This window comes from Seriola lalandi, unplaced genomic scaffold (assembly GCF_002814215.2).
Source record: "Seriola lalandi dorsalis isolate HSWRI2012SDOR001 ecotype SW California unplaced genomic scaffold, Sedor1 jcf7180002054874, whole genome shotgun sequence".
Classification (NCBI taxonomy): Eukaryota; Metazoa; Chordata; class Actinopteri; order Carangiformes; family Carangidae; genus Seriola; species Seriola lalandi.
In genome coordinates this window covers 1,122,911-1,150,720 of record NW_019525427.1, presented here as the reverse complement: position 1 = coordinate 1,150,720, position 27,810 = coordinate 1,122,911, and the positions used below count along the sequence as shown (strand labels likewise).

The window sequence follows — 27,810 nt, the reverse complement described above, 5'->3', positions numbered from 1 at the left end:
TTTCTTTTCTGCAATAATCCAAAAGCAAATGTAAAAATCCCATTAGCTCTTTGTGGAAGGAGCCTGGGTGATGCTAACATCAACAATATTTCATCCCTGCGGCATCTATACCTTCATAGATTTATACGCAGTCTAAGATACCAAACCTGGCTTTGTTGGAAACTTTCAAAAGCTACTTGGCAGATGATTGGATGTTTATCACAGGCTTATTTCAACCGATCAGATTCTGCATATGTAGGAGCAATCTTTTCCTGCTCTTCTTTCAAAGAACAAACACTCTCCAGTTCTGCTATGTGATGTAACAGCAGCATCTAGTCTAACCTCTTTAGCAGCCGCCATTATTCTTAATGAACAGAAGCTTCTTGCACGCCCAGTAGTTTCTCCCTCATCGGACGCTGATTGGTCCAAACCACTGTGGTTCGGCCACAAGCCAATAGCTGGGAGTGAAGTGAGATGGATTCTAGCTTGTGAGAAATCCAGCTGCTCTGTGAGGTTCAGATACAGCAGCACTGAAGACTGATGAAGCTGATACCTATGACCTCTGACCTCTACAGTGGTTTGTTGCCGCATGCGTCCTGCATGGCCCCCAGCAGACTCACATAAAACCCTGAAGGTGTGTGTGTGTGTGTGTGTGTGTGTGTGAGGGAGGGGGTACAATCTTCCAGTAAATCACTACACCAAGCCCCCTCCTCATCCCTGTCTCACACACACTCCTCAACACACACACACACACACACACTGTTGACGGTAAGCAGGAGGGTGGAATGTTGAAGTATTTGCATGAGTCTGTCTGTTGCGCGCACACACACACACACACACACACACACACACACACACACACACACACACACACACACACTTGCTATCTGGTGTGGAATGTTTGCTCTGTTGGGGTCCAGTTACAAGGGGGGGAGGGTGGTGGTCTCTCCGTCTCGTGCTGCCATCACACATAAGACAATAGAACCGATTAGAAAAATGTAAAGTAAATCTGTGGAAGTTAAAACTGCTAAACTCTATTTAACTCCCTCTATCTGCATTTCTGCTCATGGTGTAAATGTGTGATACACGTGTGAAGTAAATAGCATCGAGCTGACGTATTATACACGATGAAAAATGTGGAAATAGCAAAATATAATAACACTTTTCTGTAACAAAGATGACTTTTGTATCTACCTGCAGTGGTTTTCCACTGTTTATATTTTTACCTAACCTTACATCAGAGGGTACAACGCCAGGAAATGTTGACCTTTGACCTGGTGCAGTGTTTATCTTAACAAAATACCATTAGGGCGAGGGGATGGAAAGATAACAGCAGAGAGAGAAAGAATTACAGATGGAGTCGAAAGGAGGGAAAAAGGTTGCACATGACTGAAGCAGATGGAGAATCAAAGTAAAATTAGATGGAGTATGAGATGTAAATGAAACTGTGAGTTCTTAACTCTTTTAGAAAATGGGAACACTTCCATGTAGATGCTGTGGGTTGAATCTCTACTGTGAAATAGATCCTAGTCTGCGGACACAGATTCATTTGACTGAGCTGGAAGCAGGTAACAGACCGACACATGTAAACTGGATGAGATGAATGATGCATTTAGATTTAGAGAAAATAAAAGTTTTCATCAAAAGGACTGGAGGATAAATTCTATAAATGAACTTTTACAGTATAAAAATACTTTAATTAGACCAAAACTACATCATATTAATAGATATGATTACCATTATCTGTACTACGATTGATCCGTTATTGATTCATCCTGATTATATTGACAGTATACCAGCAGACAGTTACACAAGGACATCCACTCCCTTTTTGTTTATTCTACTTTGTTTATTTTTATTTTTTTCTTCTATTGTTTTATTTATTATTATCATTATTATTTATTTTAATTTAGTTAATAGATTTTTAATTGGTTTCATTCCTTTCTGTTTTTCTGTTTCTCGGTTATGTTTTAAAACCTCTAATTGTATTATCTGACATATGTTTGATATTTTGTGTGTTCTCTGGCATGACTTACTTTAATTATCATTATACCATGTCCACTGAAAACACCTGTCCGACTCACAGGTGTTGAGGACACTTTAACAACCAATCACCTCTCTAAAGTGATCGATTTAGGTTAGAAACCACTGACAGTAACCATAGCAACAAAAGTGATGCTGTGTGTTACATTAATGGTTGAATTTTGTAAGAATTAAAGACAGCAACATTAAATCAAATAATTGGCCAAAAAACGCTGCATTAATAGATTTTTTTTGTCCCCTTGGAGGCAGGAGAAGAAGCTGTAACACAACACAGACATATCATTTCCTCGTGGCAGTTTCATGGCAACAGCGTGACAGTGAACCGAATCAGTAAAATGACCTGACGTAAAACCAAAACAGGGAGCTGAAAGTCGCTCAGTGGAGCTGAGGGGAACTACAGCGACTCTATGAGTGACACCTTTCAGATTTGACAAAGGTTTCTAATATAAAAACATTAATTAATGCAGCTTTAACGTGACATACGTGCAACGGTTCGTTCAAATGAAAGATATAAAGACAGGATTCTTCACTTCTTCTTAAGGAGGAGAGGAAGAGGAGGAAGAGGAGAAGAGAGAGAAGAGGAGGGGAACGGGACGTCTTCCAATAGTTTACACAGTGCAAGGATGTAAAAAGCTCCCTGGTCCGCCTCCCTCCTCCCCTCCCCTCACATTTACTACTCTTTCCATGTTGTTTCTCCACTCCACCACTCCTCCTTCCTCCCTCCCTTTTCCTCCTCCCTCCTCCGGGCCAGAGGAGAGGAGTGATCAACCTGAGAGTTTAAACAAACCAGAAGAGGCGGCAGCGTAGAGCAGAGCTCACACACACTCTCTCTCTCTCTCTCACACACACACACACACACACTCATACAGCTGTTCAGCGCTGAGGGAACTCTACACTGAGGTAGGTTTGTCGCAGCTGTGAGTGAAGATTACCTCACTGCTCTGTTTAATGGCAGTTATGGGACATGAGTGGCTCAAAGAGATGTGTGTTTTCTGTCTGTCATTGTGACGCCTTTATGAAACACAGCACTTCAGTTTCAGTGTAGTTGTGTTTGAATCAGGTTTTTTTTTTTTTGTGGATTCTGAATGAAAACGTTTGATACCAGCCTTAATTTTATTGCTAATATCTTCATTTTCAGGACCAGATCTACGACTCAGACTTTGACAGCTGCTCACGAGCTAAAGGTCAAGTCCTGTCCCTTTTGTGCTTTCAGACTGAAGACAGAGTGAGACATCTGTGCCAGCCTATAGGACGGAGCTGAAGGAGTGGGGATAAAACAGACCAGACCTTTGCCCCCCCACCCTCCTCCTCCTGCAAACTTTCACCTCCCAACCCTCTTCTGTGAGTCCGCACTCCCTCCAGTCAAACCCTAAGCACAGTGACTGGTTCTCCAGTGTCCAGAGGATCTCAGAGACTGAGAGACTGTCTGGCCCCTGTCCAAAGAGGGTCACCAGTGGCAACAGCGGTACCGATGGAAGCCCCAACCCTCGCTGAGATGGGAGACTTGTGTCACCCCCGGTCTTCCTCTCCAGAGGGGGAAACGGTGTGTGCAGCTCTGGCCCGGTATGAGCACACTCTGCGGGACGCTATCAGGGAGATCCACATGGATGTCAGCGCCTTTAAGCTGGGCATGGAGCGTCGTCTGGAGGAGACAGCCAACCTGAGCGGGCCCCTGGGACGAGCCGTGGCTCAGCTCCAGCAGGAGAACCGGCAGCTCAGGAGTCAGCTGGAGGCTCTCACCCAACAGGTGGAGCTCCTGAGTGGGATGACGTGTGACAGAAGCAGCTTGATGAACAACAACAACCACAGTCACAGTCCCAATCACAAGAATCACCTCAATGACATTCAGGAGAACCATCAGGAGGTGAAGGAGGTGGTCTACGGAAAGGGTCAGGCTCACACTCAGAGCCAGGCTCTCCTCCACATCCAGCCCTGCGCCCCGGGGAGCCAAGCGCAGACCTACAGCGGCCTCAGCAGTCAGTCAAGCCCTGCATCCCCCCCTGTCACCTTCTCATCCTCCCCCAGCTCCAGCAGTCCTCCTGCTGGCTCTAGGGTTTCCTCCATGGTGACAGGCCCGGTGTCCAGCAGCAGCCCCTCCACCGCCCGCTTCTCCAGCCGAGCCACATTTGCTGTGTCCAGCAAGACGAACGTGAGTACTGCGTGTTGGTGGAGGGGAGAGGGTGCATGGTTTGATCCAGAGTCCCTTTACGACACTTGTTCCCAACCTAGTTTTACTGCTGTCCCTCCATATCTCTGTCATGTTCCCAACGGGTCCTCATTTTTAAACAGATTTTAAACTGAAAGTTATTTAACACTATTGATTATAGAAGGGTGGAGATGTTTACAATAATAACTGGCTGGTACTGTTGTCACCTTGTGAGTCTCTTTGTGTGTCATCCTGCCAAAATATGTTCCTGGAGACACCAGCTGAAGTGAGAACCCCTTACAGGTGTTTATATGTCTCTTGGACAGATTTGTCACAGTGATTCAGTCATAAAACTTCACAGGTGTGTAGTTGAGATCAAAATGAAGGCCAGCTTCAAAGACGAGTGTGGATTGACTATAGAATGTATATAAACATAAACGTAGCGTCGGTGACGTCACCCACAGGTTTCTGAGGAGCGGCTTGGAAGCTCAGAGTGAGCCATTGCCATCTTGGCAGTGCCTAACTCCGCCCCTGACTCCCAGCTAAGGATTTGGGGCCTATGTGGAACCAAGACTTAGTTGCATGCTGGTTAGTGGCACATCCTCAATTAAACAGAACTTTAAGTCTTAATAAAATGTAAACAGGTGAGTTGTATAAACAGTCGTCATTAAGGAGGAAATTAGCTCTACAGACCAAAACTGTTTTTTGTACCAGGATGTAAACATGTTTATTACTACGTTAAAGTAGGAGATTTTAACATGGCAGTCTATGGGGATTGACTCACTGTTGGAGCCAGAACCTAGTGTTCATTAGAGGAACTGCAGTTTTTGGCACTTTCACTACTGGCTTCATGTTTCAGCTGCTTGGAATTGACCATATAATGATGATGATGTTGACGGGCGTCGTGGCTGGTCTGTGATGCCATCGCACGATAGTGCCCAGGTTTTTTTTTAACAATTGAACTGCCAACGTTGAAGTTAGTTCGGTTTCACACTAACTCAAGTTTCCATTTGTAGTAAAACTGCAGCACTTTGATATTTCAACCATTTGTCTATGACTTATCTATTCCAGCTGTTTATCCATTATTATTTAATTTGTCCTTTACCTTTAGCTTTCTAGTTGAACAATGCAATGTTGTAAATGTTTTAACTATTCATTCTTTCCTTTAATTCAACTATTTTAATCATGTATACAGTACTTTTTTTTTAATCACGGTTTTTCGTGCTCATGGTCATGAAAATTTAAAACATACAGGTTTCAATTTTGTTCCGTCTTGCACAAAAAAAGTCTGGCATTTTCGTGACCATGAGTATGAAAAAGTGCGATACTTGGTTGAGTTAAGCTAACTGTTTCAACGCCCTTGTACTTTTAGCTACCCATATCAGTACATTTAACTATTTTACATATCTAATGTACTTGTATGCATGACTTTTGACTTACTTTTAACTACTTTTAACTCACCCGCAGTTGCAACATGTAATGTTCAGGAGTTATAGTATTTTCAGTGTATTCAGTATTTTCTATTTTAGTTTTAGTTCAGCTGCAATCTTTTCGCCTACTCCCTGCCAACTGCAGAAGGACGCCCAAAGAAACCCGTGTTTGGAAATCCCAGTTTTTTATGTTACTGCCTAAATCTAAAGAATGAAGGGAGCCCGTCCAAAAAAAGAGAAGCTGCACACAGAAGCTCCTGACATTTTTGTCCTGACCCACCACCTCATGGCCCAGTGCCAGATACTTTGTAACATGGATGGAAACTTAATATAAAATAGCAGAAGAGGTAATTCAGTAATTGCTATGTAATTTTCTAGGTTTGAGAAAGAGCGAAGAGGCAGAATATGAGCTCGACTGAAGCCGTTTGCGTCGTGGCTGCGTGGACGTGTCAGACAAAGCGCTGGCTGTGCCCCTGCGTTGCACAATAGCCTCTCCACCAGGATGCTTAAAGATTTATGAAGTACAGTAACATGAGTGGAGCAGGCTCCTGGGAGGTGAGGTTACTGTGGTCGTGTGGTTTTCAGACATGAGTCAAATATGTGAAATCAGTGTTGTGAAATGTAGGCTGTGGTTAGTCATTACTGCTGTCATCCTGTGTGAACCTCGTGGGTCCAGTTTTGGGGGTTTTTAGCTTCACCTGAATGATTACATGCTTCTAGTTTGAGGAAATTATAGCCACTGGTCTTGTGAAAGTTTTTCTAAACTCTGCTGAGTAAATAAAAAAAAGTGATGGGCCTTCCAGTTTTCTCAGTTCCTGGAAAGCAGACATTTTTCTTGATGCTAAATGTGTGTCAAAACTGACTTTATGTTACGTTTATATCAGGGTTACCTTGTAGTTTATCAGACAGGAAGTACGTCCTCTGGAGCTGGACTCATCTTGGACGTCCTCACAGTAACTGTCCTTGTTCACGTGTAGCTTCATTTGTTTTCTCCCTTTGCTTCTGATGAAACCAAGGAGAAAACCTTCTGGCTCACCTCCACCCTGTGGCTGCTGCATCGTCTCGTCCAGTTGAAGATGAGCGTGCAGTTTTCCTGGCCTTCTCCTGATTATAGATTTATTGTTTTTTTTAGAGCAGAAAGGAAATTCTGTCATATGTCAGAATTTCCTTTGTCTAAATATTTAGGAAAAAAAACCAGTACACACCAGCTGAAGACAATCAAGATGTTCTTAGTTTTGTCTTTCCATTCCTTGGTGATTTAGTATACATGTGTTTAAGCATGTTTCTGTCTGATCTTACAACGACGAGACTCATGGTAAATTCAACCAATCGATGCATTATTAGTGAGATTCTTCTCTGCAGAGGTTTTCTACAGAAACTTCTCTCGCAGCACAATCCAACTTTCCACTTTCCATCTGTGCGTTCGGTTCGTTCAAAACAGGATCATTTTAAGACATAATAGTCTAAACGCACTTCTTCCATCTCAAGGCTGGAATATGATTCTCCTTCTGAAATGTTTCTGCGTCTGTTTTCTTTTATACTTCTGCAGATTTGGGGTACGACACCTTGTGCACATTGGCTGCGTAACATAAGCGGCACGTTGGCAGCAGTTGCGCTCACTGACGATGTTCAGCCTGCAGTGCAATGACGTCAGGAAGTCAGAGGAAAATTTACGTCACGGGTCGCAGTTGTGTTTGTAAATTGTGAACTTTTACACACTTGGGGTGTGAGACATGATGTATGGCTCCTGTGGTTATGCTCTGGATGAAAAAAAGAGAGCTGAGAGGGAAGTTTAGACCTCGGCTCCTCGCTCACCTCCACACAGCTGACCAATCAGGATGTGAGGTGGGTGTGAATGAAGCTCAGTGAAAGCCACAGAGCTGCTGCGCACTCAATGTTTTCTGTTTTTGGCTCCATTCAAAGTCACTGAGATCACATTTCATCCTTCGATCTTGATGTTCGATGTGATCATTATCTGAAGCTCCTGACGTGTGTCTGCAGGATTTTATGCTGCCACATTGGCCGATTGGATAACTGCAGGATTAAACGTGCACAGGTGTTCCTAATAAAGTGCTCAGAGAGTGTAAAGCCTTGCACACACACGTTAAGCATACCGAGTCATTGTTTTCATTATGTGATGTTACGACACAGTTTTGGAAACTGACTTGAAGTGACATAAAAAAGATATTTTTGTCCCAACTTTTCAAAATGAAACAGTTGTCACAGACGACAAAACTTTAAAGTTATCTGCTCAGCTTTTCTGTGTCTGAAGGTGTAAACACTCATCGTCTTACAGATATCTAAAATGCAGACTCACAAAAAGTTTAGATGTGCTATTTGCACGTTATGCAAATAGCTGCTCCTCCTGTATCTGTAATTACCAAACAATGTGGTTGGATACAACAGAGGAATGAAATCATGTGGTCACAGCTAAATAACACAAGGGCGTCTTTGTTAGTGTGTCTGCTTAGGGAGATCCCCCGCTGTCAGCCAAACACACACACACACACACACACACACACACACACACACACACACACACACACACACACACACACATCAGATCAAACATGTGATGCAGGAAGTACTGAGAGGTGCACGAGGGCTGACCGTGCGTACGCTGCGTTGCGATGATGAGCCTCATGGGATTTTGGTCCACGTGGTCAGATCTCGACTCGTGGCTGTTTCAATTATAATTGCAGCTCACTCCTCCTGCCACATCCTCACCTGTGTGAGGAGATGCAGCACAGAAAGTACAGTTGGCTGTTCAAACAGGCCTGATTACAACAGTTATTCACACACACACGCACACGCACGCACGCACGCACGCACACACTGCAGGCATTCTTAGCGGCTCAGATCCAAGCTGAAGGTATCTGTGCCAGAGAGATGTGTATAGGCGTGTCTGTCCTCCAGCCTGCTCTCCAGCTGTTACTGTGCATCCTCACTGTGACCTGCCAAGGCGTCACACACACAGGACACACACACGTACTCAACTCCAACACACCTGCAGCAAGTCAGCACGACCGCGTTCATGTTGAAAACACACCTGCGGCACGTATCTGTATGAATTATATATATGAACGGCCTCTGTCTCTTTTTTTTTCTCTGCTCTTCAAACAAAAAAATCAAACTAGTGATTTGAAGCATTTTCATCAGCTGAGTTGAAACACACTGTGCGTACAGGCTTATATTAGTATTTTTTATATTCCTCTCATTCTGCCTTGTTAAGATGATGATTGATATTTTGCAATATTTGAGACGCTCTGTCATAATTTACCGCCTCTCTCCCACTTTTCTGATTCAGTACATTGGAATTCGTATAAAAATACTTGAATGGAAACCCAGCTGTGTGTGTAGCAGTGTGTGTGTGTGTGTGTGTGTGTGTGTGTGTGTGTGTGTTTCCATCTGGAAGGTTTTTGGGGTTTGTAAAGAGGCAGCTGTGCGGCTCTTTTCTATCCTCTAATGGTTCTGGGCAACAGGAATTAGTCAAGATTAGGATTAGGACAAAGACCTAAGCCTCCTGCACAATGTCTCCTCTTCCTCCACACCAAAACACACACACACACACACACACACACACACACACACACACACACACACACACACACACACACACATACTGTATGTCTGCCGACAAAGCTGCTGTTGCCAATTACGGTGCCAAAGCAGCCGTCTCAATGGGCCATTGTGTGGGTTCCTGAGCTTCATTGGGAGTACATTGAGTGTGGAGGGATTACAGGATTGACCCTCCTCTCTCATTCCTTCACTCCTCTGTTCCCTGTCTCTCACCTGACGTCCTCGTTTCTCCTCCAGAGGCCAATTCTGTTATTTAATTAAATCTTATTAAATTAGTTGTGCAGATATGACACAAATAATCAGTTTAAATTAATTAAAGTTTAGACTTTGAGCTTAAAAGCTCATTCTTAATAGCAGAAATAGTAGTTCGATGAAAAATTCAAAAACAAAACAACAAGACAAAAAAAAAACTAAAGGTCCACTTACTAGCTTTTTTCTTGGCTTTCAACCACATCTCACTGTCTTCATTGGCTGTTAAAATTTGCTCAGTTGTTATCAAGTATGAAATTTTGGTCACAGTGATAGCAGGTGTTATAAACACACATGTACAATCATGCTGTTGAAAGCTCCAGAAAAAGCTAGTAAGTGGACCTCTGAGAAACCGACCCTGATGATGTCATGGTGATGTCATCAGGGTCCTCTCAACTCGAGGAGACTGAAGATTTAGAAAATAAGAACTGAGGTACAACTGGCATTAACCAAACAGAGTCAGTCTAATAAAAGATATGGCTGAGTTGCATTGTGGGAAATGTAGGATCCATGTGTTTTTGGAGCAGTCGAGTTAAGTCTGATTTTGGCTGATCAAACTCAGTTTTTAATAAAAGTTAGATTTTTTGATAAATAGATCATTAATATTCAATGATTTTTGTTCATCTTTCTCATCAGATTTTCTTTCACAAAAGCTTCACTTTCATTTTCCTTCTGACCCACAAATACCTGAACCACACCTGTAATCAAACGCCCACCCGCCCAGCATTAGACACAGTACATTCCTCTAGTGCTACGTGTGTGTGTGTGTGTGTGTGTGTGTGTGTGTGTGTGTGTGTGTGTGTGTGTGAGTGTGAGTGTGAGTGTGTGTTCATTAGCAGATGAGCAGATCAGATTATCACAGTCAGGTCAGATGGTCATCAACGCTCAGACAGAGACGGGGTGTGCTTGATTTACGGCCCAATGCTGCTGTTATGGAGCAGCTGTTTTCTGGAGTTTGGGAGTTTGAAGTTGAGTCTGGGTTTTTTCTTATATACAGACTCAAAGGACGGGCTCACTACATGCAGCCATTTAATATCAATAAATGATTAGCATGCACGTGTGTGTGTGGCGTGATGCCCCCACGCTGCGCGGTGTGGCTGTGCCAATGAAAGGCAAAATCACTTTCAACAGATTCTCGCAGGAAGCAACAGAATTTATTGGAAATGTGGTTTTAATCGGGAGGAACATCTGCTCTCTCGATACCACCGCCGCTGCTGCGAAACAGAAGCCGCCCATTGTCTCCACCCGTGTTTCAATAATTACACCAGGCTATTAAAGTCCATTTGACAGCGATAATACATTGGTTCAAATCTGGAATCGTGTCTCTTGCCCTGAGCACAGAGTGTTCAGTTACTTGACTGTCTGATCTTCTCAATTGTGTTGGTGTAAAAATTCCCTCAGGTTACACTCCTCCAGATACTCCCGTCTCCCTCCATCCCTCCCTGTGCACCCACTGGCTCCATCTCCCCCTAACATTACACAACGCAACCTTGATGCTATCTGTTTCTTATCTGCACACACACACACACACACACACACACACACACACACACACACACACACACACACACACACACACACGAGCAGCAGACCACTGCAGCATTCAGCCTGCGGTGTTTTAGTTTAGTCACAGTCTGAGAACAGGCTGATGGATAGATTGCACATTCAGAGCACTTAGATGTACCGATCCCAGTCCAAACTGAATTACACTGAGATTACTGGCTGCTGGTGCACGTTCCCATGCACAGATCACTGCTATGGAAAAGGTGAAAACACGGATGTGTGTTTGCTGTACTGTCACCGATGACATTCATGCTCTACATACACTCTATATGTATATACACTCACATTTCTGCATTTTGTCATGTGATTTCATTAATAGAATATAATGTGATATCATTGTGTGCATTGTGGGTATGCTTCCTATTAACTTCCTATTACAGTAATTACATCTAAATTACATCAGTGTGATCTGCTCGGACTCACTGCGTTAAACTTCATGCTTGATGCAGATGGTGAACAGGAGTCCTGCCTTAAATACCAGATATCACTCCGCCACTGCAACGCAAACACAAATAATATGTGTTGATCAAAACACAAGCATCCTCCACTGAATCTGTGTTTACATTTTTTATTCACTGTATTCTACGCCATTACTGTATCTCTGCTGTTTCCTTCATTATGACGGAGAGCAGGAGTCATGGTGAGCAGAGCTGTTCTTATAAATGTATGTGAACTGAAAAACATGAGAAGACTGACCCTTTTTTTTCCAGTTCACTATGAAAAACAGATCTTATGTGTTATCTTCATAATCCTGATGTGTAGTTACATGTTTTGAGGACACATGTCTGTTTAATCTTGGAGCCTACAGACATACTGTAGCTGCTGTTGGCACGACGTGGCCCCTCAGAGAGGATGTGGAAATCCTGCTTTAAGGCACAAATTTAAGCAAGCAGCAACACTGAAGTTAATTAGTGAAGAAAGGCAAAAATGGCAGAAATGAACTCTTTTAGATTTCTTAACAAGAACAAGGTAAAAGAGAAAAGTTGAGTGCGATCAGAGTCGAAGTAGTAGCGGCTGTTTTATATACTGAGTCAGAGTTAATGGAAAATAGATGAGCAGCAACAATGATTCTGCTGTGAAAACTAATTATGAAGATTAAATCAACAATATCAAAAATAAAACAAATAATGTGGAGGTGGAGGGAGCTGCAGCAGCAGACTGTTGGCATGAAAGTACTGTGTCAGCAGAGTAATAGTCAGGTTGTAATGGCAGAGCTGTGCACTTGCATGAACATGCTCTAGATGGAAAGTATTCAAACAATTATATTATGCAGAAATATTGTGTCGCATCATGTTGAGGAGTAGAAATGTTTTATTGCCTGTTTTTTATTATTTTCAACTTAATTTGCTTGTTTGAAACTTTCACACTGTCAAAAAAGAGAAGAGGCGGTGATCACGTTCACTTTTGCAAATGAAGGGAACAGTAAAAGAGCGTGTGTGAGTCTGTGTGGAAGCTCAGCTGAACACAGGGTTACAGTGTAGTGTAATGTTGTGTAGTGTTGTTTATCTCCATGACAAAGACAGTTGACATTTACACGCTGTCTGCGGAGACTCCCCGAGCTGAGCCAACTCTGACTGACTCTGATAACTGAGACGCACAGCTTCTGCTCTCTGTGTCCAAATCCTACCACAACCATCCATCCATCCATGTACACCTCTCTGCCTCTGTGACCCCTTCCCCACCCTTCTACCCCTCCCCCAATCTGCCCCTCAGAGCTCTGCTGCATTTTAAAGCTGGATTCCTGGCACTAAACCCCCTCCACTCCCCTTTTTGTGGCTATTAATACATATGAGTGAGACAGAAAACAGAGTTCAAGTATGTTTTTGTGATGAAACACACACTCAAGTTAACACATATGATATTACATAAACAATATCTGTACAAAACTGGCTTTTAAATCATAACTTTCTGATGAAAATCAAGTTTTTAAACTGTTAACATCCACATGATGTTTTTTTAAATACTACAAACATAATATGAGTGAAATAATCAGTCAACAACATGACTGAGTGTTTCCACCTTGAACTGCAGTGAACCAATGACAATGACGGCCAGGGTTTCATACGTCACAAACCTAAAGAACCAATCCTGTCAACTTGTGGGGACAGGGGGCGGGGCTAAATAAACCTGAAACCTCGTCAGTACAGAGAGAGAGAGAGTTAGTATTAGCACAACCGCTAACACTGTGTCAGTTACAAGCTAACAAACAACATGAACAAATAAAAGATGGTAACTGCGCTAACGGTTCTGATACATCTGCTATAGTTGCCGATTTTGGTCACAACAGAGTCTGGGTCTGAGTTTCTCTGATGTTTCCTCCTCTAACCATCTTGATACTCTCTGCTCCTTCACCTGTCTACCTAGCAGTTGTGGGCAGGGCACAAGGCCTGGTCCGGATTTCTTGATGGGGAAGTAAGAGTAGATGAGCTTCAGACCCAGTTTTACATTTTTCTTTTCACTTTTTATGTGGGAAATCCATGTTAAACTAAATATGAATCATAGCAGAGGATTTTTACAGAACACATCTGGAGAGGAACTGAGTGGTTTGTAATGTAAACTACTTATAGGAGCTATTTTGAATGCTGGTTTGGCGAAATGTTGTTAGTATGAAGTGAAATAAGTTTGGACTGATATAGAAGAAAAGAATAATTGTGAAAAGAGAGCACAGCTGAGAGAGCAAGCTTGTGTGTGTGTGTGTGTGTGTGTGTGTGTGTGTGTGCGTGTGCGTACACATGCTGGGGGTTTAACAGAGGTATGCGGCCACTCCCTGGCTACCCCTGGTGCTCTTAATGACTTCCAGACAATAGGCCGTGTTCCCGTCATCATCTCTGTGGAAACAGGTTAATAACTGACTGGCTGGTGGCGCAGCTCACCCTCCTCACCCTCTGGAACCAGTAAGCCGTACTGGAAGTCAACTTTTAGCAACGTCAGCTCAATCCCCCTGGGAAATACTTCGCAAAAATTTCATTTAGCTGCGTTTAGTTCCAGTGTTTTTGGAATAATGCCCAGAATGCACTTTAAGGAAAATCGGTTTTTAGAGGTTGTGTGACACTGTGGTGGGGTCACGGGTGAGAGAGCAGGGGTTCCTGAAGTTTTCAGGGTTTTGCCAGACATTAAGTCTCTCACCGCAGGAGGAGGGTGACCCAGATATAACTGCTACCTTGGGCATTTTGGAGGCTCAGGAGAAGCAGAAGCGTGACCTGGAGTTAATTTATCTGCCTGTCAATCACTGTGAGGATGAAATTCAAAATGTAAACTCTGCAGAGGTTTGGTGATGGAGTGTCAGAGGTGAGCAGAAGGGCAGTGGAGTATTCCCACATAGCATATTTTCACAAGGATGAAACGATGAAAATACATGAAAAATATGTGAATAAATTCTATACAAAAGATATGTAGACTTACGATTACTACTCTAGATTCTGTATATATAAAAAGGAGCTAAAGCTTGGCCTCCCCCACTGCAAAACTGAGAATCTAAAATCTCAGGGTGATGAGATCTTCTGGCGGTGTGGTTTTTATGTGGGTGTTTCTGTGTCTTGTTGCAGGCAGAGCGGCCTCAGGGCCAAGGATAAACACGATACAGGCCATGACGTGGGCAGACTGGTTAGTCAGTGTGATGGAGATGGTGATAATAGTGATGTTTTGTCCAGCTGACGTCTGGTAATTCATGAGATCAGGACTCAGATTCTGCAGGATTTCAGTCCAGCCAACAACAGCAGCTCAGAGGGCGGCTCTGCCTCCCTGGCTGAAGTTGTGTTGATTAAAGATGTTTGGTTGGACTTAAAGGTCCCGCACAGTCTAAAGGTCTCTGTCCATGTGTAGTGTGATTATAGATCAGGTCTAGGTTGAAAGTATCAAAGCCTCAGTCCACAGAGAAATGCACACAGCCTGTATTCAGAAACTGAGCCTTAAAAGGAACCGTCAGGTCTTCCTGTAACTTTGTGATGTCACAACAAAGCAGTCACTGCCCACAGCCACGCCCCAAGCCCACCAGGACCTACCATCCAACTTTGCAGGAATTAGTTTCTCTAAATGTTTTTACCTGAATTCTGCTATATTTTTTTATTGGATCACTTAGAAAACAGTCAGCACTGCACCAACCTGTTGTTACTAGAACTCCAGAGAAAAACCTGAGAGAGGAGATGTAAAACTACACTGAGATGGTTTTTGGTTCTTAAAACCATAAATATATCTTCTCAACACTTCAGATAAAACACAGAAGAAGAGGAAAATGAGGGACCTTAAAGTTTTGGCATGAAGCTGGGTAGCGCTGGGTAACACTGGGTGGTTGGTGCCTGGTTCCAACCTCTAACCTCAAATTATCACTTTCCCCTCCAGCTACTAATGAGACTGGGACCAGTTTGGAGTCTGTTAGGTTCTTCCATTATAAGTATTGGCGTGGGTGGCTGTGGCTCAGGAAGTGGAGCGGGTCGTCCAATAACCAGAAGGTTGGTGATTTGATCCCCGGCTCCTCCGGTCCGCATGTTTCCTTGGGCAAGATACTGAACCCCAAATTGCCCCTGATGGCTTTTTCATCAGTCTATGAGTGGGTGAATGTGGCATGTATTGTAAAGCACTTTAAGTGGTAAATAAGACTAGAAAAGCACTGTATAAGTCCATTTACCATATTACTAGACTATCATTCATTTCGTACCAATTCATCCTGTTAAAGGTCACAGGGGACTGTAATCTATCTCACCATTCTTTGAGAGGCAGCTATATCCTCGACAAATCAGTCATCAAAGATATCCCCCATAGACAATAAGTCTATTATTGGTTAATGCCACTTAATTAATTGGGCCACACAGATGGAACCAGACATTTCTTTCAATAAGATACCAATCGTCATGGGATTAACCAATCCTGATCTAGATGAACAAACCTATCACCTGACATCAATATTAAATCTGCCAGACCACAGAAAGATTACGTTCCATAGCACCTTCAAACAATATCTGCACATGGCAACGACACTGTTAGCATCAGGGAAAGATAACTGTAACTTAACTGTAACTAAAAGTTGGACTCACTACTTACCCCTCCACCACCCTGATCCCCACCCCCCACTCTGAATAGGCATTGAATGTAATTTATGAGGTGCAGCTTCGTATATTGCCCTGAGATGACGAGTGGCTCTGTCACCTGTTTCTCACACCACCTCACTTCAGTCAGCTGTTTGTCAGAAATGGGAGTTAAGATAGCGCTGATAGAGACTGTCTCTTTACCTGACCTCTTTGCTGCCAGAAGGTCAGCATGTCAGACACCCCCACAACATCCTGCCCTCCTCTGCCTCACTGCCAGGAATAGAGGTAAGAGATGAGGACGGAGAAAGGGAGGCAGACAGGGAAGACAGGGGAGTCAGTTGCTCTCTATTGTTGCCATATGTTGGAGCTCGACATTACAGAGGAGGGAGGACAAGAGTGAAAAATGATCTCCATCCCCCCATAATGAGCAGAACCTATTTCTCATCGATAGCTGGTCTGGAAGAAACTACAGTTCTTCTTTTACATCTTGAACAGTGACTTAACCAACAGCAGACAAGTAAAGGATGATGGGAGCAGCTGAGAAAACTCCCCAAATAAGGAAATATATCAAGTGTTATATTTTATCTGTGCTATGCATTAACAAAAACTGAATATATATTTATATTTTAGTTTGCCAAAAATTCACTGGCTAAAAAAGAAATGGCAGTATGTTATCCTGCATGACATTAGTTATGGTTATGGGCTTAGAGAAGTTGAGCTCCCTCACAGATCTCAAATATGAGATTTGAGCAGGTGCAGCAAATGAAATCCACTGTATTTAAAGATTCTGTAAACGATCCTCACTGCCACCAGGTGTCGCACTAGACCACCACCAACTGAGACCAAAACAAATGCATCGTCAACCACAACCGACCCCTCCCCTCCCCCGTTTTCCGTCAGCAAGGTGCTACGGAGCACAGTAAGATCGTCAACTAAACACACAACAAAAAGCACAACTGAATAAAATTACCCTGTGCACACTAGAGCCAACTAAAAACAATCCAGCCACAAATATTAGCCCTTGCTAGCATTGCCGTGATATGCTACAGACAGCTAGCTATAGTAACATTTGCCAAACACATTCATTGTATCGGCAACAGCAAGTCAGCTAACGTTATCATGTCTATTGTAGCCGTCACTTATGAAAACAGGCATTTAACATTGTGTCGTTAATCATACGTTGAGGAGAAGAAAAGGTAGTTATTTGTCCAGCTGGACCCTTTAGCAGCTCGTAGGGTTCTCCTCTCGGTAAAGCCAGACCAGTGTTGGCTCCATGGTCAGACTTGGAAAGAAATTCAGCCTTGGACTTATCTGCTCGAATTGAATAAATGACACTGACGGAGCCGGTAAAAACTTTATGGATGTTTTGACGGTCCACCGGCTGACCAGGATCTGAGCCAGTCCGTCTGTGCTCTGATTTCATCTCTTTCTTTGTCGGAGTCCTTTTTAGCCAAAAATGTGGTTTCTTGAGTACAGGAAATTCTGGAAGGTCACATTACTACACTATATCTTTGCATAGTTGTTTGCTGCTATTTTATTGTTTATAATCTTGTTTACAGAACCTTTAACCAGGTTGCCTGAAACACAAACATGATGCGTCATTTTCTGTAGCAGATTTCTGAAACATGTTCAGCAATTCTCATGTAAAAAATCATGAGTATCAATGTTGAAAGGCCCAGTGTTTCCAGGATCCCAAACAGAACATTAAGTTTCTATATATTTTTTGCAAAACTGACCATTCTTGGACCCAAGGACAGTGTCCAAAATAGAACGTCTCCATCCTCTTTGTAAATTTCATATCAGTTTGTTTGGACCAAAAGAGACAGAATGACTGACCGACATCACCGTCCATTGTCTCTGCCTCCATTAGAGTAAAACCTGGTCTGTATCTCTCACCATAGCCAGAGAGTATAATGCTTTTTTTGAAATTACAACAACAGGTTGTCTCAGACCTCAAAAGCATGAATTAACCCTTTTATTGTAAGCTGCAGTCAGCACATGTGAAATCATAGCTTGTCACCAGCCAAGACTGTAACTGACATTCAGGCATACTGTGTTTAAGAAGAAAACTTTTCCCTGTTCAACTGCTCTCACCTGCAATTAGGTTTTTATATATTCTCAGTTCAAAGGCTGCGCATATTTTTCCACCCTCTGCCCAAAGTGGTGTTCCCTGCGATTTCTCTAGCGGCAAAATTGCAGTCTGCGTGAACGTACAGTGTTTGAAGAACAGGTGGTTTGAGTGTGTCTTTCTTCCTCCGAGAGGATTTTCCTCTAAAGACTCCACAGAGGAAATTACAGAGCAAGAGTCCTCTGTCACTAACTGAGGCGACCTCTGATCACTTTATAGTAGCTGCGTGTGCATGAGAGCATGCTTCATATGTTACATTTGCACATACAATATACTGTTGGTTATTTTGTGTTCTGTAAAATGCAAAGTCATTGACTGGACACTGGTAGTTTATAAGCTTTGTAAATATTCATATTTGTTTTACTAGCCATGATATTGGCTTCACTGTGAAATCCTGTGTGTCTTGATGGCTCTCTGTGTTAGTGCATTTGTTTTTGCAAATTGCAAATGAGTGCTAAAGTTAGGCACCCATAATGGTCAGTGTATCTTTGTGTAACACACACACTGGAAATTATTGGAGGGCTGCCAGCCTGCCTCCATTGTTCTGGTTCTCCACCAGCCAAAGGCCTGAGGAAGCTCAAATGTCACTAACAGAAAGAGACAGAGACAGAGAGAGAGAGAGAGAGAGAGAGAGAGAGAGAAAGAGAGAGAGGTGCAAACAGAGGCAGAAGGATGGTCACACCCGTTGAATCTTCATAATAAATGAATAAAAGTAATGTCTATTGTATGGAAAAACTACATCCACACAACTACTTTTTAGTTTAGTACATTTACACGTGGTGCCAACAATACTCTGGAGTTCGAGACTTTTGGAAAACACTGCTGGATCCATTTTAGTTTGAAAACTCTGCGGCTCTTGTAGTCTGTACGGGCAGAAACGACGACCATTCGAGACGATGACCCAGACACCCACAGTCGATCCCTGACTGGGTCCTCGGCTATAAGAGGTGAAAGCAACATGGATAAGGAATTACAAGCGTTACTGACCTTGTTGTTTTTGTTAGCAGCTGTTGCTCAGTTAAATTCTGTCATTTAACGCTGCAACTGTCTTTGCTGTTCCTTGTTCGTTGTATTTTTTGCAACTAATCTAGTTTAAAAAACTGAATTTCGTTGTAGGAACTACAATGACAATAAACTTCCTTAAGCCTTAATCAAATGCAAAGTGGACAATCTGCTTCCTGTTTACATCGACATTCGAGACATCGAGATTGTTTTTGTTTTAAAATGAAAAAATATTGGTGTGGACGTGGTCTCAGAGAAAAGGCAGGAAGTGAAGGTGGCTGCAGAACAGCATTGTCAGACATAACAGGGATGCAAAAGATTTGACACCAAATATAAATCATGATGTGATGATCTGTACGTTAAATATGAAGCTAGAGTCAGGTGATGCGCAGCTTGGCGTAAACACTGATTTAACTCCCTCCGTTTAAAACTGCACTTCAATTTCATTGTCATTGTTTAATATATCATATATAATGTGTTGGACACAACAAAGCTCAGCTTCTTTTTCTGAGAGTTTCCCAGTAGTGTTCATCAAACACTCACCCCCCCGCAGCAGCCGACCCGCCCCATCCCCACCTCTTCCTCACCCCTGCAAAGTCTTTATTAAAGTGTCAGTGATGAAGATGCTTCTGACAGCTAAACAAAAACCCCCTGACCAAACACAGGAGGTGCCGCTCACCCAGCACCCTCATACCTCCAGCTGTTTGAACACACAGGTTTCCCGGGTCACGTTGTCCCACATTACCAGACAATATTGTGGCATCTGCAAATATTCTGGTTGAAGTTTCATTTGCATCACAAACTTCCACTGAGTTAACAGTGGAAGGGACACCGTAACAGTCCGCAGCGTCAGTATAGAAACAGTTCTGTCTTATTAGTTTCAGGCTAATATATTAGTAATGTATCGGGGCAAACGTGAACGTGTGTAATATTAAATATAAATGTTGTGCCTCTGTAAGTTTGAAGCTAACTCTTGAAAGTATACAAGACAATATCGTACAATACAATAGCAATACACGTTGGCAACCCCAGGTTTCATTGACTCATCTCCGAGAGCGAATACACATGAGCTCTCTGATTGGTCTGGTTTCGTCGGTAACCCTCTAGAGCTGAAAGACATCTTCTTACTGAGTCGTGGGACCTGCCATTACTTCTAAATCCAGATGTAAAGTTATCCAACAGCTGTTTAGGTTAAGCTTTGATTTGTCTTTCCCTGGCGGTGAGGAGTGTTTTCTCACCAATGGACCTGCTGCCAGAATTGTATTCGGGCAATGAAGGTGAATCTGCAGGGACTCAGTGGGGATGGGACATTTGTCCAAGGACACAGGAAGTGTTGTAAAAACTCCTTCTTTTCCTTCTTCTTCATCTTTATCTTCCTCCTCTTCCTCCCACTGTGTCTCTGCTCCCATCTGAAGACTGAACCATATTTTCTGCTCAGATTCACTAATTTCATCCAGACATTTTATTGTTGAAACATGATGTAGTGACACGCTCGAAGGAAGAAAAGGAAGCTTTAGGCTGATTACATTTCTGTCACTCTATTATGAGGCTGTTATGGGAGAGAGACTTTGCATGTGAGTGTGTGTGACAGCTGCTAATAGTGAACCAGACTAAGCAACTGGTCCAACCCCCTCTCAGCTTCAGCGTCTGTCTGATTTACTTTGTAGAAGTCGACCATAAATGTAAACTCACGTCCTGTATGTCCGTCCATGGCTCCTCACAGCTCAGCTCGGTTTATTTTAGTGTCATCGTGACATGATGGTTCCCACTTTTAGCCACTTATCAGTCGGGAGCAAACACTCTAACGCACACGTGTATGCCAATAAAGCCAAACGTGACTTGTGGTGTGGTACAGAGTCTGGGTTTGTGAAGGTGCCACCAGCTGATAGGCTGAGGTGGTGATCTGTTTAAATTTGATCCCTAATTTACAAGGATACAGGGTTTCATCCAGACCTGGACTCTTAGCACAGGTCCAGTTTTTAGGTCTGATGTCAAGTATCAATCCAAGAGTCTTTATGTATGCTGGCAGTACTGTGAGAAAGCTCAAAGAATAAAATACTCAAAAAACAGTGACACTTGTCGCTAAAAAAGAAGTAAAATGGGATATTTTCTCAATATCTCTGCAATGCTACTGATGCTAATGCTAATTTTGTTTTATATGGAAAACTAAAGACGAGCTTTTCTTTACAATCTTGGAATCATAAAGATGTTTAGGACCAGTTCTCTCAGACTGATGGAGATGGAAGTTACTATGAGCACTGAGTCACTTTAGAGCAGCTGTATATTTACACAGGTTTTCGATGGTTCAGACTTACAGCTACTCAATGTATAAATATTTACTGTGTAGCTGTAAGCAGCAGTATTGACCTATGGGAGAACATTGCACCTGGTAGCTTCCTGGCTATGATATAATGCCAATCAATGCGGATGTGGTCTTTATCAGTGGGTCCTGTTCACCTTTAGTAACAAAGGAGGGAATGATGTTTTCTTTCCCTCTCACTCTCACGATGAAACAATCTCAAATTCACACATTTGGCACAAAACAAACAGGAAGAAAAAGGATGAATCGATAAAGCACGAATGAAGAAATACAATATTTGAACTTTGGTCAAGGCGAGGAAGCAGCTCGAGGTCCGACATCACTTCACAGTAGCTGTGTAGCCGATATCTTGATTTAAAAACAATATATCAGTACATCGAGTGCAGAGTAAATCCGGCAGATATCATTTCATGCTTATGTGCCTGCTCATGTGGTTTTTGAGCCAAAGTGTGTGTTCATGCGTGCACAAATGCGATGGGTGTATCATGTTCTGAGGTCCCTTGTCAGTGATGTGCCACGGTAAGAGTGCACCGGTTTGTTCTGCCAGAAAATAAGACCTCGAGATACCAGAGAGTTTACAGGAGCCTGAGCAGCTCCGCGATCATGTTTCCCCCTCTGACCCACAGTGGACGCCTGATGATCTGAGTGCATCAGTCAGGGGAGCTCCCCTCCCCACAGCCAGGCCTTCTGCAATTTGTCCCCCCCCCCATCCTGCTGGATAGCCAGCTGTTTCCACCTCGCTACACCGTCCCTCCGTGCCATTTCTCATCATGCGATATACAACTGCTCCCCTCTGCCTCCCTCACCTTTTCACACATAGTGATATTTTCTCCAGAAGTCCACACTTTTTCCTTATTCTGCTCCAGGTGTCAGCGCCCCTTTTATGAAATGACAACCCCCCAAATCCCCGACCATTCACAACCACACACACACACACACCCCAGCAGCATTCCTATATGGTGACCTCAGGCACACACACACACACACATTTACACACTCCCAGCCATTTCCTCAAGTGAGCACAGCATGCTATCTACCAGCAAAGAGCAGCATATTGTTCTTCGAGTGTGTGGGTCTATCTGTGTGTGTGTCATACAGATACAGTCATAGTTTTAGTTTCTGCCCAGCAGGAACAAAACCGAGGTCTTAGTTTCGTTAGTTCTTGTTTTATTCGTCCATCTGTGAAATTTTGTGCCTCCGATCCAAAACAATTAATGTAAATGAAAAAGTATTTGTGCTGCTCATGGCGTTAAAATATTAGATTCAATAATTAACGGCTACATCTCTTTTCTGTCCCTGTGACTATAAATAATCCACACAACACACTGCCAACTGTTTTCATTGGGAAAGTGGATCCAGTGTGGATTATCAAAGGAAACCAGGACTTTGTTTGTGGAAAGAAATGTTCATATTGTTGTTGCTGTTCTTAAATAAAAAATTCATGTACCTCCTTTGTAGTGGGTTGGAGGCAAAAATCTCTGAGATACATGTCTCAAATAAAACCAAAACTATCTGCATGACTGACTACTACTAAAAGGAAGTGATGAAATGTTTTTGTTTTTAAATTGGGTGAATCACCCACATTCATGATGTGACACTAAAACACTGTGATTCATGCCAAATCATTTCATTATGTGCAGAGTAGCAGTTTGGTTCACCCAGCTAATAGTTGCTAAAAGTGATATTTGGGGTTATTTGTCGTGGGGTTGTGGGAGGTGATTATCTATAGTCAGCGTGTTACCTGCAGTAGATTCAGATCAGCGTGCTCAGGAGCTGAGTGAAGAGCTGCTGTGGATGGAGCCATCCGCAAAAACTTGTTTAGCTACTTTTAAAAAAATACAGAAGAAAAAGCTAATATCAGTTTAAGTGTACACTTTATAGTGAAATTTTTCACCACTTTATCTTGATGTTAAACAGCCCTTTCCTACCGTATTCCTACGCACAAGGGCAACTGCAGCACGCACTGTATCTCCATCCACCACAACCTCGTCCTGTCGTGGACTTTGCCGCTCTTTATACTACGTCACCGCACTTTTCCCTCCGCTCCACTCATAAATACTACAGCCACTAGATGTCTCCAAGCAACAAAACGTAAGCATGGGTCATAATAACCCATAGGACAGTCTCTTTAAAACAGCTGTAATCTACATTCTTACATGATCAATAGATAAAATAACTGTGTAATCTAAAGGGGGTCGTTTGTAGTGACACACACACAGTAAATTATTATTTTATTATTATTTTTTACCACTTTAGCACCTTTAAGCTTGTTGTTTTGGTTTTGCTTTGTTTGAGCATGAAACAGGACACTGCATAACTAACTAGCTTGTGAATCGCGCAGCATTTAGCAGCTTCAGGTTTTCCGTGTAATCACATTCACGTTAATTTTGTGCTTTTAAACCAGATGCTGCAGTTTTGCTTCCAAACACGCTGAATTTATCTAAACACAGACTCTGTGCATCAGATGCATCAGTGGTGAAATAATGTTCTCAGTCAAACACGGCACAGGAATCAGCCCCGTCTATTTAGTTCCACTGTGACAGCCAAGTCTGAAACACAACCAGCTGTTCGTTTGTAATTTGTTTCCAAAGAGCGGAGGATCTCCTACATGGCCGCCTGGGGCTGCGTGACGGCTCCTGAAAACCTGTTTGAGGGTCTGTTAGACCGACACAGATAAAACGTGACATGTGACCTTGATAAAACGTGCACAGCTATCAGCGCTGCACTGTTGACCTGAGCTGTGTTGTTCTATGACTATCGACACACTAAAGCTCCATCTATATGTCCGACAGGGCTGCATGGAAAGTGACAGCTTGACCCACAACCTATGTGGGTCAGCGGCACCACACGGTCAAGAGTTTGAGATAGAAGTATCTGCTGGGGAATGGTGATTAGCTGTTTCCATGTGGCTGATTGTGTTTGGAGAGAGGAAGGAGAGCCTCTGCTGAGGATCTGCGCTGATCACAGAGACGGGAAATAGACGGGGTCACATAGACACTGAACTTCAGATGCTGATGATGTTTGACATTATAACCTGATCTCAGTCATTCTAGCAGTCACGCCGCCAGATCACCGGACAGATTTTGGCAGCTCTCCCATCACAGAGCACATCAGCGACAGCAGTGACTGATTTAAAACAAAGACGTCCCGGCTCTTATCGCATGAGGGGGAGATAGACACACAGAACAGAACGCCCTGGTTCCTCTCACACCTACAATACGTCTCTGAAGTCTGTGCCGTCAAATGTCCGACTTTGAAGTGCGTTGACTCGTGCCGTGCCGATTTGTTGGTTTGTTTTGTTTTGTATTAAGTCGTGTCATAAAAGCAAATATGTTGGAAGAAAAGCCTAAAACCTGAAAAGAGTGAAATGGTCCAACAATGACTCAATAAGCAGCGGACATCTGGATTTCTTTTTTTGTTCAAACCAGAGGAACATGATTCCCTGATCTTTCTCTTTGATCCAAACACAACATTTTAGTGCTTCAACATCTCAACACAAAATTAAAGTAGAGTTTTTACTCCCCTGTGGCAAAACAAACACTAAGGGTAATCAATACAACCGAACAATACCACAACGATTCATTCAGCAGGTAAATCTCTGGCTTCCAAAGCTTGTTTTCCAGCTCGTTCTGCCTCCTTCCAGCCCTCCTACCGATCTCCAGTGAAGGTCAAACATGACTTCATGCTCCTTTTAAAAGCAATGAAGGCTGTTAGTGTGTTGTTCTTAACCATGACTGTGTGTGTGTGTGTGTGTGTGTGTGTTTCAGAGCATTGAGCGAGAGGAGCCAATAGAGGTGGATCCCGCCCCAACACATGCTGGGCAGGAGAACGGGCATGCTGCTGCAACAGGTAAACGCATTATAACTGTCAGGGTTGTTTGAAGCCTCAAAAAGTTTTTCTCTTAAAGGGGCAGTCCACTGATTTCACACTTTAAGATCAGTTCACTCACAGGGAGTCCTGTGAGAACAGTTGTATATTGTCTTCTGTGGCTCTGGAAGAGATTTGTCAGGTCCTGTTGATGTCATCAGGGATCATGGGTAAGTTTGGTTAGCCTGGGCTCAGAGACTGTAAATCTTGAACTGAAAGCCTGGGTTACAAACTTAAGGTCTGGATTTTGGGAGACTTATATTAGACTCTCAGACAGGGAGGGTCTAACAAAAACATGCTGTTGAGTTGGAATAAGGGAAATGTAGGATCCACTGTTCTTGGAGCTTGATGCATATTAGTGATTAAATGTCTGATTTTCCCAGCCTCTTTTCAGTTCAGTCAGTTCCCTGTTCTTTTTTAATTTGTGTTTTGTGAGTCCATCTTTACAGACAGTCACAGTATTAAATCACTGGAGAAAGGTATTAAATATATTTTGTGAAGTATTTAAAGGTCCCATATTGTATAAACTGATATTTCCATGTGTAGTTTGATTATAGATCAGGTCTAGGTTCTATATTAATACTGTGAAAGTATCAAAGTCCACAGAGAAATGCACACAGCCTGTATTCAGAAACTGAGCCTTAAAACCAGCCGTCAGGACTTCCTGTAACTTTGTGATGTCACAACAAAGCAGTCACCGCTCTCAGCACCTGGACCCACCATCCAACGTTGCAGGATTTGGTTTCTCTGAATGTTTTTTAACTGAAATCTGCTATATTTTTATTGGATCACTCAGAAAACAGTCAGCCAATCAGAAGAGATCCTCCTCTCTTCTGATTGGCTCACCGACCCGAGTTCCAGAGAGAAGCCTGAGAGAGGAGATGTAAAACTACACTGAGATGGTTTTTGGTTCTTAAAACCACAAATATATCTTCTTATGGATCAACACTTCAAATAAAACACAGAAAGTGTAAAATACGGAGCTTAAAGCTTCTTTTTAGGCTCTCTTAAATCTTACGCTACTCACTATAAGGTTCGCATGGTTAATGTGTTAGCAAACAGTTGCCTATTAGTACAAATCCAACAAGTAGGGAGCGAAACTATCATTGGTTTGTAGTAGCGTTATTGTTCACCTTGTAAGTGTAAATCCCATATTCACTCTCTACCTTTTGCTCTGTTTTGGTCTCCACCAACCTGAAAACATCTACCTGCTGCTGCTGGAAGTGACTGGGTCTAATGAGAGTAGAGTTCGTGGGACGACAAACCAAAACACTGAACTATAAATAGCTAAAACGCTTCAGACAGGGAAACTGTACAGTTGGCCATGACCCCTTTCCAAGAACTTCCATTAATGTGATCATTGTAAATCTTTGTATCCAACTAGAACACTCAATGTTGGTGCACGGTAAGATCTCTCCACCCAACGACTTCCCACACGAGCACACAGCCCCTGTCGCCATGCGGATGCCCCACCTCCCCATCACCGCTACGACCAAGACAGCGGACATTAAGAGCTCTCCGGACTCCCCCAGCAGTCCCATTGGTTCTCGGACCTCTATTGTCTCTGAGGCCTCACCTCCTCAATCACTCACTACCATCAACCAGCCCCAACCGATAGAGGAGTCTCCGATTCAATCAGGTAGCTAACCGTTTGTCTAGCGAACATGAATGCAGCATGATTAAGTTCTTAAATGACAGTTTCCTTTGTCTTTGTTGTTAGTATCTTCTGTGAAGACATGGACCCCAACACCTATCAGAGCTCTGGGATCCCCCCGCCTTCAGGGTGAGCCCTGCTCTCAGACACATATCCTGATATCCTGTTTGAATCTACAACATTATGATTTACTATGATATTTGTCTTTTCCAGAAAAGGCTAATTCAGCCCCGAGCAAGTCTGTGACCTACTCAGGGCTGCAGCACCATGACAGGTGAGCGTCAACTGACAGAGGAAGGACATCTTTTCAGGACAGGTCAGATAAATTTTGTTAGTCTTACCCCTCTGTGCTCCCGTCCTGCAGAGATGGTGATACAAACAATGGCAAGTCCTTTGGGCAGATAGGAGAGAGGAGGAGGGAACTGGTGAGGTCACAGACTCTGCCTCGTAACATTGGAGCTCAGGCTCGCCGCTCTATCTTTGAGAGACTGGACTCTGAAGCAAGTAACAGGTAAATGCAATTTAATGTTGCATTTGGGTAACAATGGAAACAATGGTAAATACAAGTCTGATAAATCTTTGTTGCCGCCTTTCCAACTCCTCCTGTGCAGCTGTCCCAAACCAGTGGACTCCAAACCCAAACTGAAGCGGTCTCAGAGTTTTGGGGTGTCCAGCGCCAGCAGCATCAAACAGATCCTTCTTGAGTGGTGCCGCTCCAAGACCATAGGCTACCAGGTATCTTTCAGACACAACTCTGATAATGTGTTTGTGTCATTACATTACATTACATATATTTTAAGGTTACATAGTATAAATCTATACAGAT

The 27,810-nt window shown here is 43.0% G+C and overlaps 1 protein-coding gene across 1 annotated transcript in view; it reads left to right on the top strand.

Moving 5' to 3' along the window:
* Positions 1 to 2,798: 2,798 nt before the first annotated feature.
* smtnl2 (smoothelin like 2) overlaps positions 2,799 to 27,810 on the top strand; it is a 32,551-nt gene continuing 7,539 nt past the window's right edge. The window contains exons 1-8 of the mRNA XM_023428400.2: positions 2,799 to 2,922; positions 3,236 to 4,171; positions 25,231 to 25,312; positions 26,715 to 26,969; positions 27,051 to 27,113; positions 27,198 to 27,258; positions 27,349 to 27,495; positions 27,596 to 27,719. Coding sequence (XP_023284168.1) covers positions 3,494 to 4,171; positions 25,231 to 25,312; positions 26,715 to 26,969; positions 27,051 to 27,113; positions 27,198 to 27,258; positions 27,349 to 27,495; positions 27,596 to 27,719 — 1,410 coding nt within the window. The 5' untranslated portion in view covers positions 2,799 to 2,922; positions 3,236 to 3,493. The remainder of the gene's footprint in view (positions 2,923 to 3,235; positions 4,172 to 25,230; positions 25,313 to 26,714; positions 26,970 to 27,050; positions 27,114 to 27,197; positions 27,259 to 27,348; positions 27,496 to 27,595; positions 27,720 to 27,810) is intronic.